The following is a 16,730-nucleotide window of genomic DNA, read 5'->3' as shown; positions in this document are numbered from 1 at the left end:
TTTTCCTACCAAATAAGGCCAACGCCCCAAAAATTGGTTCCTTCAGTTCTCCGGGCTCAAACAAAGAAAATTCCCACTGCTGCAGTTTAAGTTGATGACCACTGATAAAGCTACTAAGCAATGGGCTAAGAACAAAGGCCAAGGGTGTGGATGTCTGTTTATTAGTACTTGACTGTTTTTCAATTCGGAATATGTCTAATTTTGGGCCATTCATAACCAAGCACGTGTATAGGCCAGAAAAACCAACACTTCAAATACTCCTCCCAGCCTCATCGTTTATTTTCTATCCATTTATTTAGCACCTTGTGGGTGGATCGGTGAACATGATTTTGCAATTTATTTATTTTCCATGCCCACCTGACTGTTCTAATCACACCCCAAAGCAATTCCTGGAAACTGAAACCGGAGATACAAAGTACACTGAAGTTAAAAAAAACACAAGGTATACTCGCTGTTAAAAAACTGAAATAGTGCATATAACCAATTTTTCCTACATAATAAAGGAGCATTAATCAAAAAGCAGATTGATTTTTCTGCATTACCACTGGAAGAAACATCATGCCAAGCATTAAGAAAGTTCGTCAGTCCCTCCAAAGTGAACTTACTCGTATACAAAATTTTCCAACAGTATTCGAGCTACCTATATCAACAAAAAGTCATAAAAGATTCCTTCAAACAGGTGAAACGTCGTGAGGACGAGCAATCCTGTCTCGAAATCACTCATAACAAAAACTTCCCGCGCGTCTTAGTTGATAGAAAATCTGGCCATCGTAATAACTTAGGCATCACACTTCCAAGTTAACGGCTAGATTCGGCATACGATCCATCACAACTATCATTCAAAAATCTAAACCAATGGACAAACACGACCACATTGGAATCATCTTCAACTTCGCCAACATCTGAAACGTAAAATCAACAATAAATACAACACTTACTCAAAATATTTTATAACCAAAACTGAAAGAAGCCTATAAATTGATAAACAAGATTTCAAGATGTAGCAGGAAATAACCCTTCAATGGATAATGGACCAATCCAGCCTTTGTAAGCATGAAACACAATATTTTTCTCTTCCAATTTATGTCTCAGTTGGAGCAAAATAAAGGGTGGGAGAACAACCAAATTACTCAGAGTGATGTTTGGCTCTGAGATAATGGACCAATCCCAACCCTTGTGACAAACAACATGAGAAAAAAAAGGTAAAAAGGTACTCCCTCCGTCCGGAAATACTTGTCGTTGAAATGGATGTATCTAGATGTATTTTAGTTGTAGGTACATCCATTTCCATCCATTTTGATGACAAGTATTTCCGGACGGAGGGAGTATCATAAATGAAGTGACTTGCCTGAAAATATTGGTTGATGTCCCCCCTGGTTGAGAAAAAAAAGATCTACCTACAACTCAAGGACATTATGCAAAAAAATCAGAGTAGAACTTATAACAATGATGGTAGGATTGGTACAGATAAAGAATGAAAAGAAAATATGCAGAAGAGTTAGCATTTACAACTTAGCAGTCCCAGTATTTTTAGGATCGCTTCTAAAATTGCTATGCATATGAGATAGTCATAGAGCAAAACAAGAGACATCAAGAGTGACGACTTCAGTGAGGAGGAGACGGAGAAAAGACTGATCTGTAGGCATGACTAAAAAGGACGCCACCAAAAGAACTTGACACTTGTAGTTTCATCATGTGACCATACAAGACTTAGGTAGTGACAAATAAGAGCTGCAGAAATAGGAATCAAGGAAAAGATACTGATAAAAAACTGAAGAAATAGACTGAAGAAAGCACAAGGATAAATGAAAGAATTAAAATGCAAGACTGTCCGGTTACTCAGCTCATGCTTGGACAGAACAGTGAAGAAACAAATACAATGAAAACTGATAAAAAAGAATTGACTGAAAAGTGAAAAGTAAACAAAGAGGTATTAAGAAAACTAAAGAATAATAACACAGCAGAAATGAAGAAATTTAAGAATGAAAGACTGAACAAACTGAAAAAAAGTGACGATTAACTGAAACAAAAGAAAAAAGAATGAAGGACTAATCAAGATTGGAAGTGAAGATTAATGAAGAGAAAAATACTGAGGGACTACAAATTGACTGATGATTGAAGAGACCCCTCTTAGAAAATCAATGATGCCGCAACACTGAAATGAACACACAATGGCATTACCTTCACAGATCCAGGAAATACAATCATTCCCTCGGGGAAATTGTCCAAGCTAATCGCTGCAGCTCAGAATAAGTTTTCCATACTTATTCTTCATATTAGATCTCACTACGGAAGAAGAAAAACTCTGCAAAACAACTACCGTAGATCTGAAAATTGAACTGAAGAAGTACAGAACATGGTGCTGAAATCAAAACCAAACAAAAGGAACTGGCTGCCAATCCACTGTGCAATCCTCCACACAACTTTTAGCAGTGTACATTCCATAAGCATAGGTACAGGAGTGCTGAAATCGTTGCAGCACGCAGGGTGCAGAGCTACAGGGGTAAAAAATCCTCCCTGCCCGTCGGCAACGTAACTCGGATGGCAAAAACACAACAGACTAAACAAGGGGAAAATAAAAGGCCGCGCATGGCGTACACACCTTGCCGGCGGCAGGCGCTGGTCTGGCCCCTCCATGCTCCATCTCCTACCTCTCTCTCAGACTGAGCAGGATGAATCCCCTGTGGCCTCCCCACCTCAAACCAGGTCGGTTTACTTAGAAACCCAGTAAAAAAAACAGACCGCAAGACACAAAACCAGAAAAGAGATCGAACCATGCTCTGAGATTCACACTTAAAAGAAATCTGATGCACACAAACTTCGAATGAGCAAGAAATCAAAACCAGTCGATTAATTTTAGCAGAAACAAAGGCAAAAAGACAGCGACAGATATACCAAAGAGCCAAGACTAAAACTTAACAAAGGTAGTACTGGTACTGGAATCCATGTCTAAGACACACGGGCAGCCAAAATATAGTTAAAAAAATTACAGCACCAAGGAGGTTATAATGTAGCTTTCCTATTTTGCGCCAAGTGAAAAATAGCCTCTGTATCCTGCACTATTCAGGGGTGCACAAGCAAGCAGATTGACAACATAGTGCCGTTACAGATCAGCTAGGCCAAGATGGATATAAAACCAAATGTAAGCGGCTCACAGATGCTGGATCTGTATGCTGAAACATACCAGGTCAGATGGGGCACATAAGCTGGCAACAAGGAGGGAATTAGAGCTCTGCTCAAAGATAGGCGAAAGGACACATCTTATTTTATTTCGAAAAAATAGATTGGTCAGATAGTTTGTTTTTGTTGAAAGACAAGCTATTTCAGCTTAGTCCATGTCCAACTAGCTGCAGCTAAGCCAACACACATGCTGACAGATGTCTTTCAGCCCCCGGAATGAGCTATTCAAATGATGCACGTTTGTAAGTGTATATATATAGCTGCCAAAGCAGATTGCCACTGTACAGTATACTTAAACAAGCCAGATGTGCATTTTGAAAGAACAACAATGCATACTTTCATCCTGCTCTATCGCAAATGTTACCACTTATCTTCTACATCAGCAAAGAGACAATACGATTCTTATATTTCTAACGCGTAGTTGAATGAAAATAACATGCCAAATCCCTGATGTTATTATCCAAATCCAGCAACATACAAGATTGAATGTTACAGTAGAGTACATATTGCAAGTTCATCCAAATCCCTCAACTTTTACATTTGATTTGACACATCTTATTGTGTGGAGAACTACATGAGAAATTATCCTCTATATTCTATACAACTCAAGAAGATCAAAGAAAAAAAATAACAGTGGCACTAGTACATAATAAATATGAGAAAATACAAAATTTGTGCAAAAACATGATCCATGTACATTCTAATTAGGATAAAGAGGAAAAAAGACTGCACTCATGTTTTGTAATATAAGTACAATCTTGTCTTTTTGTATGGTGCATGATGATATTTTTGGACAAGTCTACTTTTTTCCTCATATTTTGCCATACGCTTACCATGAAACTTCTTAAAAACTTGTTCTAGTGTACGAGTACAGAGTTCATCAACACAGGACCACCGCCTACCAAACTAAATAATTATTACCTATAATTATAGATAAAGGAAGCTAAAACCTATTCATTGAATGCCAGGTTCATCTTTCTAAGATTGGGTGTAATCCACACAGGAGCCGGGCAGTTGGACCAAAGCTGGGGAGAAAAAAGTTCCTCCCTGCTGTTATTACCCAAGTCGAGAATTCCCATATCACGGGAATTGTTCTTGAGTCCCCTTGTCCAAAGCACACTGTCATCGGTAAAGTAGGCATGGTTTCCCTTGAGAGCGGGATAGTCTTGAGCAGTAAGACAAAGTGATTGATTGTGCCCAAGAAACAACACATGGTCGCGCAAGCAACTGATTTTCTTAATTTTCTCTCCTGACGAAGCATCGACTTCATATATTTTGAGTTTTCCAGTGCTCCAAAACACAGATGCCCCAGGCTCGGGTTCTAAATCACAGTGCTCACATAATCTCCACACTTGAAGAAGATTGCCCCATGGAGCTTGGACAATGTAAGTATTCAGAAACCGGTCCTCAGGCTCTAGCTCCTGTGTAATCATCTTCATCGTGAGAACAGGGCTACTTAGATCGAAAGCGTGAATTTGCCCAAATGAAGTGACTGCGTACAGCAGGCCATTCTTGTAAATGCAATCATCATAGTTGGTGTATGGTGGCAGCCATATCCAACTATCATCCCCTGCCCTTGCAACTGAGAGCTGACTAGCTGGATTGTGTATGAGCGCCACAATGTATCCATTGCATGTATCAGAAAACACGAAAGCTTTATGGTGAAGCTTGTTCCTCAGCTCTCCAAGAGCCAAAATTGATGGCGGACCGTAAACCATTTTTGCGGTGTGGTATGAGTACTCGTACTGGTGAAGAGCACCAGAGTCATTATAGATGGGTTTCACATGCTCAACGGTGATCACCGAAGGGAGATTAATCTGTTCACCAGTGATGGGATTGACAAGGTGCATCTCTGATCTGTCATCAACTGTAACAAGCAAACCTTGCGAGGACCCAATCAGATGCCTATTTCTGATGGGTGGCCCTGGCAGAGCTAGCTTGTACGTCCTCTTCTCCGCGAGGCTGTAGAGGCAAGCAACGCTCTCGCCGGCAGATTCAGAGGTGTAGAGGAGGCACGGCGTCTGGGGACGCGTGTAGTGCCCAAGGCTGCGGAGCCTGGAGTACGCGGAGCGCCAGGAGGAGCAGACTGAGCCGGCACGAAGGAGGTCAGGGATCTCGAGGGTGGCAAATATACCCATCAAGATGTCCTGAGGCAGCTCAGGCGATGCGCCCTCCATAGTCTTGATCAGTGGAGGATGCTTGCACAATTTCTTCAGTGAACTTGGAGTGAGGCGCAGCAGCCTAGGCAAAGCTCTGAGGACTAGCGAGCACAGATATGCTGGGTGTATAGCGAGACTCCATAAGCTCATTGTCCAGGCTAGGCTACAGGCCTCCGTATAGGCAAAATCAATCTTGGACGACTTGCAAAGACCCAATGACGGAGGAGGAAAATACGCAGCTTCCGCGATGCGCCGATTATTCTCAGGCGTACCGCCGGACTTCATAATCTACAGGCATCCGTATATATATATATAAGCTTTAATTAAAAAAAATTACAACTTTGGATGGAAACAGAGGATAAGAGTTCTTGTGGGTAACTTATAGATCACAAACGGAGGACAAGCCTGATTCGAATACGCGAAGAACTGGATTGGATTGGGCACTCGGGGATTCTTTTGCTGATGAAGGGACGGACTTGATTCGAGGAGTCCTACTCGGTTTGCTTCTCAGAATCCTCCTATCTCTCTACCAAAGGGAGGAAGGAAATTATTAGAGCAATAACCGGCGGAAGGTGAAACATAACCAAATCAGATGCGGCGGAAGGTGATACCCAGATTGAAGAGGGAGATCTAAGCCGCAGCAGCCGCAGCAGAGGAGGGAGGGGGCGCAGCCGCAGCGTTGACCTGATTGGATCAGCAGAGGAGGGTGGAGGCGGGGGAACGCCTATAGGGCGCAGCACGCGCTGGGAAGGAAGCGGGCGCGCACCCCCCGCTCCCCTTCTGGGCCGGCCCATGTGTGGCCGGGACGCCGCCTGTTTTTTTTTTGCGGATGTTTCCTTTTTCTTTTTTTCTTTTTTTCAATAATTCGGGATATGAAAAAGGTCCTAAATGTCAGAAAAGTTGCTAATTTTGAATAAAACAATCATGATTTGGCAAAAAATGTTCACAAATTTAAAAAATGTTCATGAATTTAAAACAATGTTCACGATTTCAAAAAAATGTTCATGAAATTGAAAAATGTTCACAAAATAAGTAAATCATGATTACAGAAAAATGCTCTGGAATTCAGAAATTGTTCACGAATTTGTAAAAAAATGTTTACAAACTTAAAAAATGTTCATAATTTAAAAAATTCAAACAAATGTTCGCTAATTCGAAACACATTCATGAATTTGGGAAAAATGTTCATGATTCAAAAAAATGTTCACGAATTTGGAAAAAATGTTCGCTAATTCAAAAAATATTCACAAATTTGAAAAAAATGTTCATGATTTTGAAAAAGTAGTCTTTAATTTTAAAATGTTCATTATTTCAAAAAAATGTCCATGATTTGAAAAACATGTTCATGACTTAAGAGAATCTTCAAAACTTTCTAAAAAATTGTTCATGATTTCAAAAAAAATGTTTGTGAGTTTTTTAAAAATGTTCACAGTTTCAAAAAAATGTTCATGATTTAAGAGTAACAATTTAGTGAAAATAAAACCACAATTTTGGAAAAAATGTTCATCATTAAAAAAATAATTTTAGAAAACAAATCGCGAATTAATAGATTTTAGGAAATTGGAAAACAAGAATAAAAATGAAAACATAAAAGTAAAGAAACAATGAAAAGAAAACAGAAAAAGGAAAAGAAAAAACGAAAAAAGAAAAAGAAAAACCGAAAGACAAACATAAAAAACCGGTTCAGGGAAGGTTCTAGAACCTTTCCCTAAACCGGGGGTACGTGCCATGGCGCTCGCGGGCGCGGTACGCGCCGTATAGGATCCCCGTCGAGGCGGCTGCGAGTATTCCTCTTCGCACAGCGCTCACGTGCCTCTGCTCGTGGGCCGGCCCAACCAGCAGGCGAACACGGCACCTGGTATGGACCAGCCAGGCAATCAGCGAATCGCTCGCCAGCTCACGCTTCGTTCTTTCCTAAAAAAACATACGCTTCGTTCTCCACTCAAAAAAACAAACGCACGAAAAAAGTTCATCCATTTCCAAAAAAAATCATCAGTTTTGAAATAGACTTCCTCGATATCCAAATATAGGACCCGGTGATAGACGTGGAGTTTAGGGTTTAGGATGGACGCCTCGGGAGCGGAGCCTGGGAGGCGATTTCCTTCCCCTTCCCATCATCCTTCTACCTACCACCCGCTCGCCATTACCACGCATCCTCTGCGCTCAACCACTGCTTCCTCCATCGTTGGGGCGGATGACAGCACCTCACCGTCGCGGCGCTCCTCGTCGTCTTCGGCCGGCGTCGCGGGTGGCGGGGCCACTGTTGCTTCCGCCTCCCCCAGTCGATGCGAACTCACCGAAGGCGTATCGGGAGATGGAACGGGTGGTGCGGGAGAGGTTCCCAGACCGCTCGGAGTGGTCAGATCTCTTCGACGTCATCATTCAACATGCCACGTTCGAGGAATACACGAGATTCACCGGCGTCGATGGCGCATCGGATGTGGAGCTCCTGTTCTGGGTCATTCAGGAGGCGAGCTCTCCAGATCCAGCGCACGCAGCGAGGTGGAGCAACTTCCACGCGCTCAATCCGCCTCGGCTCAACATCGCAAGGCCGCAGATGGATGCTCTACCCAGAATTCCACCGGATGCGCTACCGCCGGGGTCCCCTCCCCCTCCTCCCCCCCCCCCCCCCCCGCTTGCAATAATCGTTGCCGATGGCGATGGTCGGAGCGCGCGGGGTTGGAATCCTGCTCCTGCTGGTCACAATCAGGCGTGCGAGAGGAGCAAGCGTGACATCGAGCCTCCTCCATGGCCTAGAGTTCATCTTTGACAGCAATCCTGACATGCCGCGGTATTAGCGTTAGAGAAAGGAAAGGACCAGGGTATGATTCCTGAGATTCTGTCTGCTACTTCAATTGAGTATCTGCATGCATTTCGTGTTAGGGAACGTAGTAATTTCAAAAAAATTCCTACGCACACGCAAGATCATGGTGATGCATAGCAACGGGAGGGGAGAGTGTTGTCTACGTACCCTCGTAGACCGTAAGCGGAAGCGTTATGACAACGCGGTTGATGTAGTCGTACGTCTTCACAATCGACCGATCCTAGCACCGAAGGTACGACACCTCCGCGGACTGCACACGTTCATCTCGGTGACGTCCCACAAACTCACGATCCAGTAGAGCTTCGAGGGAGAGCTTCGTCAGCACGACGGCGTGATGACGGTGACAATGAAGTTATCGACGCAGGGCTTTACCTAAGCACCGCTACGATATGACTGAGGTGGATTATGGTGGAGGGGGGCACCGCACACGGCTAAGAGATCAATGATCAACTTGTGTCCATAGGGTGCCCCCTCCCCGTATATAAAGGAGTGGAGGAGGGGGAGAGGGCCAGCCTCCTAGGCGCGCCCAAGGGGGGAGTCCTACTCCCGGTGGGAGTAGGATTCCCCCTTCCCAAGTTGGAGTAGGAGAGGGAAGGAAAGGGAAGGAGGGAGGAAGGAAAGGGGGGGCCGGCCCCCCTCCCAATTCGGATTGGGCTTGGGGGGGGCGCCCCCTCCTTTGCTCCTTTCCCCTCTTTTCCACTAAGGCCCAATAAGGCCCATATACCTCCCGGGGGGTTTCGGTAACCTCCCGGTGCTCCGGTATATTCCTGATCTCACCCGGAACCATTCTGATGTCCAAATATAGTCGTCCAATATATCAATCTTTATGTCTCGACCATTTCAAAACTCCTCATCATGTCCGTGATCATATCCTGGACTCCGAACTACCTTCGGTACATCAAAACACATAAACTCATAATACTGATCGTCACCGAACGTTAAGCGAGCGGACCCTACGGGTTCGAGAACTATGTAGTCATGACCGAGACACGTCTCCGGTCAATAACCAATAGTGGAACCTGGATGCTCATATTGGTTCCTACATATTCTACGAAGATCTTTATCGGTCAAACCGCATAACAACATACGTTGTTCCCTTTGTCATCAGTATGTTACTTTCCCGAGATTCGATCGTCGGTATCTCAATACCTAGCTCAATGTCGTTACCGGCAAGTCTCTTTACTCGTTCCGTAATGCATCATCCCGCAACTAACTCATTCGTCACATTGCTTGCAAGGCTTATAGTGATGTGCATTACCGAGAGGGCCCAGAGATACCTCTCCGACAATCGGAGTGACAAATCCTAGTCTCGATCTATGCCAACTCAACAAGTACCATCGGAGAAACCTGTAGAGCACCTTTATAATCACCCAGTTACGTTGTGACGTTTGGTAGCACACAAAGTGTTCCTCCGGTAATTAGGAGTTTCATAATCTCATAGTCATAGGAACATCCATAAGTCATGGAGAAAGCAATAGCAGTAAACTAAAACGATTAAGTGCTAAGCTAACGGAATGGGTCAAGTCAATCACATCATTCTCCTAATGATGTGATCCCGTTTTATCAAATGACAACTCATGTCTATGGTTAGGAAACTTAACCATCTTTGATCAACGAGCTAGTCAAGCAGAGGCATACTAGTGACACTCTGTTTGTCTATGTATTCACACATGTATTATGTTCCTGGTTAATACAATTTTAGCATGAATAATAAACATTTATCATGAAATAAGGAAATAAATAATAACTTTATTATTTCCTCTAGGGCATATTTCCTTCAGTCCCCCACTTGCACTAGAGTCAATAATCTAGATTACATAGTAATGATTCTAACACCCATGGAGTCTTGGTGATGATCATGTTTTTCTCGTGAGAGAGGCTTAGTCAACGGGTCTGCAACATTCAGATCCGTATGTATCTTGCAAATCTCTATGTCTCCCACCTGGACTTGATCGCGGATGGAATTGAAGCGTCTCTTGATATGCTTCGTTCTCTTGTGAAATCTGGATTCCTTTGCCAAGGCAATTGCACCAGTATTGTCACAAAAGATTTTCATTGGACCCGATGCACTAGGTATGACACCTAGATCGGATATGAACTCCTTCATCCAGACTCCTTCATTTGCTGCTTCCGAAGCAGCTATGCACTCCGCTTCACACGTAGATCCCGCCACAACGCTTTGCTTAGAACTGCACCAACTGACAACTCCACCGTTCAATATAAACACTTATCCGGTTTGCGATTTAGAATCGCCCATGTCAGTGTCAAAGCTTGCATCGACGTAACCATTTACGGCGAGCTCTTTGTCACCTCCATAAACGAGAAACATATCCTTAGTCCTTTTCAGGTATTTCAGGATGTTCTTGACCGCCGTCCAGTGATCCACTCCTGAATTACTTTGGTACCTCCCTGCTAAACTAATAGCAAGGCCCACATTAGGTCTGGTAAACATCATTGCATACGTGATAGAGCCTATGGCTGAAGCATAGCGAACACTTTTCATTTTCTCTCTGTCTTCTGCAGTGGTCGGGCATTGAGTCTGACTCAACTTCACACCTTGTAACATAGGCAAGAACCCTTTCTTTGCTTGATCCATTTTGAACTTTTTCAAAACTTTATCAAGGTATGTGCTTTGTGAAAGTCCAATTAAGCGTCTTGAACTATCTCTATAGATCTTGATGCCCAATATATAAGCAGCTTCACCGAGGTCTTTCATTGAAAAACTATTATTCAAGTATCCTTTTATGCTATCCAGAAATTCTATATCATTTCCAATCAACAATATGTCATCCACATATAATATTAGAAATGCTACAGATCTCCCACTCACTTTCTTGTAAATACATGCTTCTCCAAAAGTCTGTATAAAACCATATGCTTTGATCACACTATCAAAACGTTTATTCCAACTCTGAGAGGCTTGCACCAGTCCATAAATGGATCGCTGGAGGTTGCACACTTTGTTAGCACCTTTTGGATCGACAAAACCTTCTGGTTGCATCATATACAACTCTTCTTCTAGAAATCCATTCAGGAATGCAGTTTTGACATCCATTTGCCAAATTTCATAATCATAAAATGCGGCAATTGCTAACATGATTCAGACAGACTTAAGCATCACTATGGGTGAGAAAGTCTCATCGTAGTCAACCCCTTGAACTTGTCGGAAACCTTTTGCAACAAGTCGAGCTTTGTAGACAGTAACATTACCATCAGCATCAGTCTTCTTCTTGAAGATCCATTTATTCTCTATGGCTTGCCGATCATCGGGCAAGTCAACCAAAGTCCACACTTTGTTCTCATATATGGGGGCCATCTCAGATTTCAAGCCTCAAGCCATTTTGCGGAATTTGGGCTCACCATCGCTTCTTCATAGTTCGTAGGTTCGCCATGGTCAAGTAACATGACCTCCAGAATAGGATTACCGTACCACTCTGGTGCGGATCTTACCATGGTTGACCTACAAGGTTTGGTAGTAATTTGATCTGAAGTTTCTTGATCAATATCATTAGCTTCCTCACTAATTGGTGTAGGTGTCACAGGAACCGGTTTCTGTGATGAACTACTTTCCAATAAGGGAGCATGTACAGTTACCTCATCAAGTTCTACTTTCCTCCCACTCACTTCTTTTGAGAGAAACTCCCTCTCTAGAAAAGATCCATTCTTAGCAACAAATGTCTTGCCTTCGGATCTGTGATATAAGGTGTACCCAACAGTCTCCTTTGGGTATCCTATGAAGACACATTTCTCCGATTTGGGTTCGAGCTTATCAGGTTGAAGCTTTTTCACATAAGCATCGCATCCCCAAACTTTAAGAAACGACAACTTTGGTTTCTTGCCAAACCATAGTTCATAAGGTGTCGTCTCAACAGATTTAGATGGTGCCCTGTTTAATGTGAATGCAGTCGTCTCTAAAGCATAACCCCAAAACAATAGCGGTAAATCAGTAAGAGACATCATAGATCGCACCATATCTAGTAAAGTATGATTACGATGTTCGGACACACCATTACGCTGTGGTGTTCCGGGTGGCGTGAGTTGCGAAACTATTCCGCATTGTTTCAAATGAAGACCAAACTCGTAACTCAAATATTCTCCTCCATGATAAGATCGTAGAAACTTTATTTTCTTGTTACGATGATTTTCCACTTCACTCTAAAATTCTCTGAACTTTTCAAATGTTTCAGACTTATGTTTCATTAAGTAGATATACCCATATCTGCTCAAATCATCTATGAAGTTGAGAAAATAACGATACCTGTCGCGATCCTCAACATTCATTGGACCACATACATCAATATGTATGATTTCCAACAAATCTGTTGCTCGCTCCATTGTTCCGGAGAACGGCGTTTTAGTCATCTTGCCCAGGAGGCATGGTTCGCAAGTACCAAGTGATTCATAATCAAGTGATTCCAAAAGTCCATCAGTATGGAGTTTCTTCATGCACTTTACACCAATATGACCCAAACGGCAGTGCCACAAATAAGTTGCACTATCATTATCAACTCTGCACCTTTTGGCTTCAACATTATGAATATGTGTATTACTACTATCGAGATTCAACAAAAATAGACCACTCTTCAAGGGTGCATGACCATAAAAGATATTACTCATATAAATAGAACAACCATTATTCTCAGATTTAAATGAATAACCGTCTCGCATCAAACAAGATCTAGATATAATGTTCATGCTCAACGCTGGCACCAAATAACAATTATTTAGTTCTAAAACTAATCCCGAAGGTAGATGTAGAGGTAGCATGCCGACGGCGATCACATAGACTTTGGAACCATTTCCCATGCGCATCGTCACGTCGTCCTTAGCCAATCTTCGCTTAATCCGTAGTCCCTGTTTCGAGTTGCAAATATTAGCAACAGAACCAGTATCAAATACGCAGGTGCTACTGCGAGCTTTAGTAAGGTACACATCAATAACATGTATATCACATATACCTTTGTTCACCTTGCCATCCTTCTTATCCGCCAAATACTTGGGGTAGTTCCGCTTCCAGTGGCCAGTCCCTTTGTAGTAGAAGCACACAGTCTGAGGCTTAGGTCCAGACTTGGGTTTCTTCTCCTGAGCGGCAACTTGTTTGCCATTCTTCTTGAAGTTCCCCTTCTTCTTCCCTTTACCCTTTTTCTTGAAACTAGTGGTCTTGTTGACCATCAACACTTGATGCTCCTTCTTGATTTCTACCTCCACAGCCTTTAGCATCGCGAAGAGCTCAGGAATTGTCTTATCCATCCCTTGCATATTATAGTTCATCACAAAGCTCTTGTAGCTTGGTGGCAGTGATTGAAGAATTCTGACAATGACACTATCATCTGGAAGATTAACTCCCAGTTGAATCAAGTGATTATTGTACCCAGACATTTTGAGTATATGTTCACTGACAGAACTATTCTCCTCCATCTTACATCTATAGAACTTATTGGAGACTTCATATCTCTCAATCCGGGCATTTGCTTGAAATATTAACTTCAACACCTGGAACATCTCATATGCTCCATGACGTTCAAAACGTCGTTGAAGTCCCGGTTCTAAGCTGTAAAGCATGGCACACTGAACTATCGAGTAGTCATCAGCTTTACTCTGCCAGACGTTCTTAACGTCATCAGCAGCATCTGTAGCAGGCCTGGCACCCAGCGGTGCTTCTAGGATGTAATTCTTCTATGCAGCAATGAGGCCTCAAGTTACGGACCCAGTCCGTGTAATTGCTACCATCATCTTTCAACTTAGCTTTCTCAAGGAACGCATTAAAATTCAACGGAACAACAACACGGGCCATCTATCTACAACAACATAGACAAGCAAAATACTATCAGGTACTAAGTTCATGATAAATTAAAGTTCAATTAATCATATTACTTAAGAACTCCCACTTAGATAGACATCCCTCTAATCATCTAAGTGATCACGTGATCCAAATCAACTAAACCATGTCCGATCATCACGTGAAATGGAGTAGTTTTCAATGGTGAACATCACTATGTTGATCATATCTACTATATGATTCACGCTCGACCTTTCGGTCTCAGTGTTCCGAGGCCATATCTGCATATGCTAGGCTCGTCAAGTTTAACCCGAGTATTCTGCATGTGAAAAACTAGCTTGCACCCGTTGTATGTGAACGTAGAGCTTATCACACCCAATCATCACATGGTGTCTCGGCACGATGAACTCTTGCAACGATGCATACTCAGGGAGAACACTTATACCTTGAAATTTAGTGAGGGTCATCTTATAATGCTACCGCCATACTAAGCAAAATAAGATGCATAAAGGATAAACATCACATGCAATCAAAATAAGTGATATGATCTGGCCATCATCATCTTGAGCCTTTGATCTCCATCTCTAAAGCACCGTCATGATCACCATCATCACCGGCTTGACACCTTGATCTCCATCGTAGCATCGTTGTCATCTCGCCAACTATTGCTACTACGACTATCACTACCGCTTAGTGATAAAGTAAAGCAATTACAGGGCGATTGCATTGCATACAATAAAGCGACAACCATATGGCTCCTGCCAGTTGCCGATAACTTCGTTACCAAACATGATCATATCATAAAATAAAATATAGCATCATGCCTTGACCATATCACATCACAACATGCCCTGCAAAAACAAGTTAGACGTCCTCTACTTTGTTGTTGCAAGTTTTACGTGGCTGCTATGGGCTGAGCAAGAACCGTTCTTACCTACGCATCAAAACCACAACGATATTTCGTAAGGTTAGTGTTGTTTTAACCTTCACAAGGACCGGGCGTAGCCACACTCGATTCAACTAAAGTTGGAGAAACTGACACCCGCCAACCACCTGTGTGCGAAGCACGTCGGTAGAACCAGTCTCGCGTAAGCGTACGCGTAATGTCGGTCCGGGCCGCTTCATCCAACAATACCGCAGAATCAAAGTATGACATGCTGGTAAGCAGTATGACTAGTATCACCCACAACTCACTTGTGTTCTACTTGTGCATATATCATCTACGCATAAACCTGGCTCGGATGCCACTGTTAGGGAACATAGTAATTTAAAAAAAATCCTACGCACACGCAAGATCATGGTGATGCATAACAGCGAGAGGGGAGAGTGTTGTCTATGTACCCTCGTATACCGTAAGAGGAAGAGTTATGACAACGCGGTTGATGTAGTCGTACGTCTTCACGATCGACCAATCCTAGCACCGAAGGTACGGCACCTCCGCGGACTGCACACGTTCAACTCGGTGACATCCCATGAACTCATGATCCAGTAGAGCTTCGAGGGAGAGCTTCGTCAGCATGACGACGTGATGACGGTGATGATGAAGTTACCGATGCAGGGCTTCGCCTAAGCACCTCTACGATATGACCGAGGTGGATTATGGTGGAGGGGGCACCGTACACGGCTAAGAGATCAATGATCAACTTGTGTCTATGGGGTTCCCCCTCCCCGTATATAAATGAGTGGAGGAGGGGGAGAGGGCCGGTGTCGGTGTCAAAACCGGCGGATCTCGGGTAGGGGGTCCCGAACTGTGCGTCTAAGGCGGATGGTAACAGGAGGCGGGGGACACGATGTTTACCCAGGTTCGGGCCCTCTCGATGGAGGTAATACCCTACTTCCTGCTTGATTGATCTTGATGATATGAGTATTACAAGAGTTGATCTACCACGAGATCGGAGAGGCTAAACCCTAGAAGCTAGCCTATGGTATGATTGTTGTTGTCCTACGGACTAAACCCTCAGGTTTATATAGACACCGGAGGGGGCTAGGGTTACATAGAGTCGGTTACAAGGGAGGAGATCTACATATCCGAATCGCCAAGCTTGCCTTCCACGCCAAGGAGAGTCCCATCCGGACACGGGACGGAGTCTTCAATCTTGTATCTTCATAGTCCAACAGTCCGGCCAAAGGATATAATCCGGCTGTCTGAGGACCCCCTAATCCAGGACTCCCTCAGTAGCCCCTGAACCAGGCTTCAATGACAATGAGTCCGGCGCGCAGATTGTCTTCGGCATTGCAAGGCGGGTTCCTCCTTCGAATACTCCATAGAAGATTTTGAACACAAGGATCGTGTCTGGCTCTGCAAAATAAATTCCACATACCACCATAGAGAGAATAATATTTCCACCAATCTAATCTGCTGACAGCTTTTCCACTACAAAAAAAAGACACATCCGTGACATTTTGGGCCGGACGAATTTTTTTTCTGTCATACATATGACACTTCTATGACGATAATTGTGACAAAACCCGGTATCATCATAGATGTGGTGGGCTCCTACTTCTATGACAAAAAATCATGACAGAAAATGGGCTTTTCGTCCTGGGCGGGCCGGAGACGCAGCTGCATGACATTCTTTGGGCCGTCCATGACGGAAAAAACCGTGGTAGAAGCGAGGGCGAGGAAAATTTCAGGGAGTTCCCGGTTACGGTGGGAGGTCGGGGGCCGAGCGATGCGTGTTTCTCTCATACACGTACGCGTGTGTGTGCAAGGCGTTGGCTCTAACTGAACCTGAGCAAGGTGTTGGGCTCTAACTGAACCCGAGCGATTGCACTGTAGGCTACACAT

At 43.4% G+C, this 16,730-nt stretch overlaps 1 protein-coding gene across 4 annotated transcripts; it reads right to left on the bottom strand.

Annotated features, from left to right (window-relative positions):
* Positions 1–508: 508 nt before the first annotated feature.
* LOC125535563 (putative F-box protein At5g55150) lies at positions 509–6,109 on the bottom strand. 4 transcript variants are annotated; one of them, XR_015615729.1, is made up of 3 exons: positions 5,951–6,109; positions 1,349–5,865; positions 509–902 (listed from the first exon to the last, which is right to left on the bottom strand). XR_015615729.1 is itself a non-coding variant. In XM_048698627.2 (3 exons), exon 3 carries the CDS (start codon positions 5,622–5,624, stop codon positions 4,131–4,133), a length of 1,494 nt encoding a protein of 497 aa, XP_048554584.1. In that variant the 5' UTR covers positions 5,625–5,627; positions 5,719–5,865; positions 5,951–6,109; the 3' UTR covers positions 509–4,130. The 4 variants fall into 4 exon arrangements, 2 of the variants coding, with proteins under 2 accessions (XP_048554584.1, XP_087399206.1); XR_015615730.1 differs by having other exon boundaries at positions 509–2,305; positions 2,603–5,865; XM_048698627.2 differs by having other exon boundaries at positions 509–5,627; positions 5,719–5,865.
* Between the last annotated feature and the right edge of the window lie 10,621 nt (positions 6,110–16,730).

Source organism: Triticum urartu, chromosome 2A, assembly GCF_056163025.1.
Source record: "Triticum urartu cultivar PI428250 chromosome 2A, HENAU_Tu73, whole genome shotgun sequence".
Lineage (NCBI taxonomy): Eukaryota > Viridiplantae > Streptophyta > Magnoliopsida > Poales > Poaceae > Triticum > Triticum urartu.
This window is presented reverse-complemented; position numbering and strand designations above follow the sequence as displayed.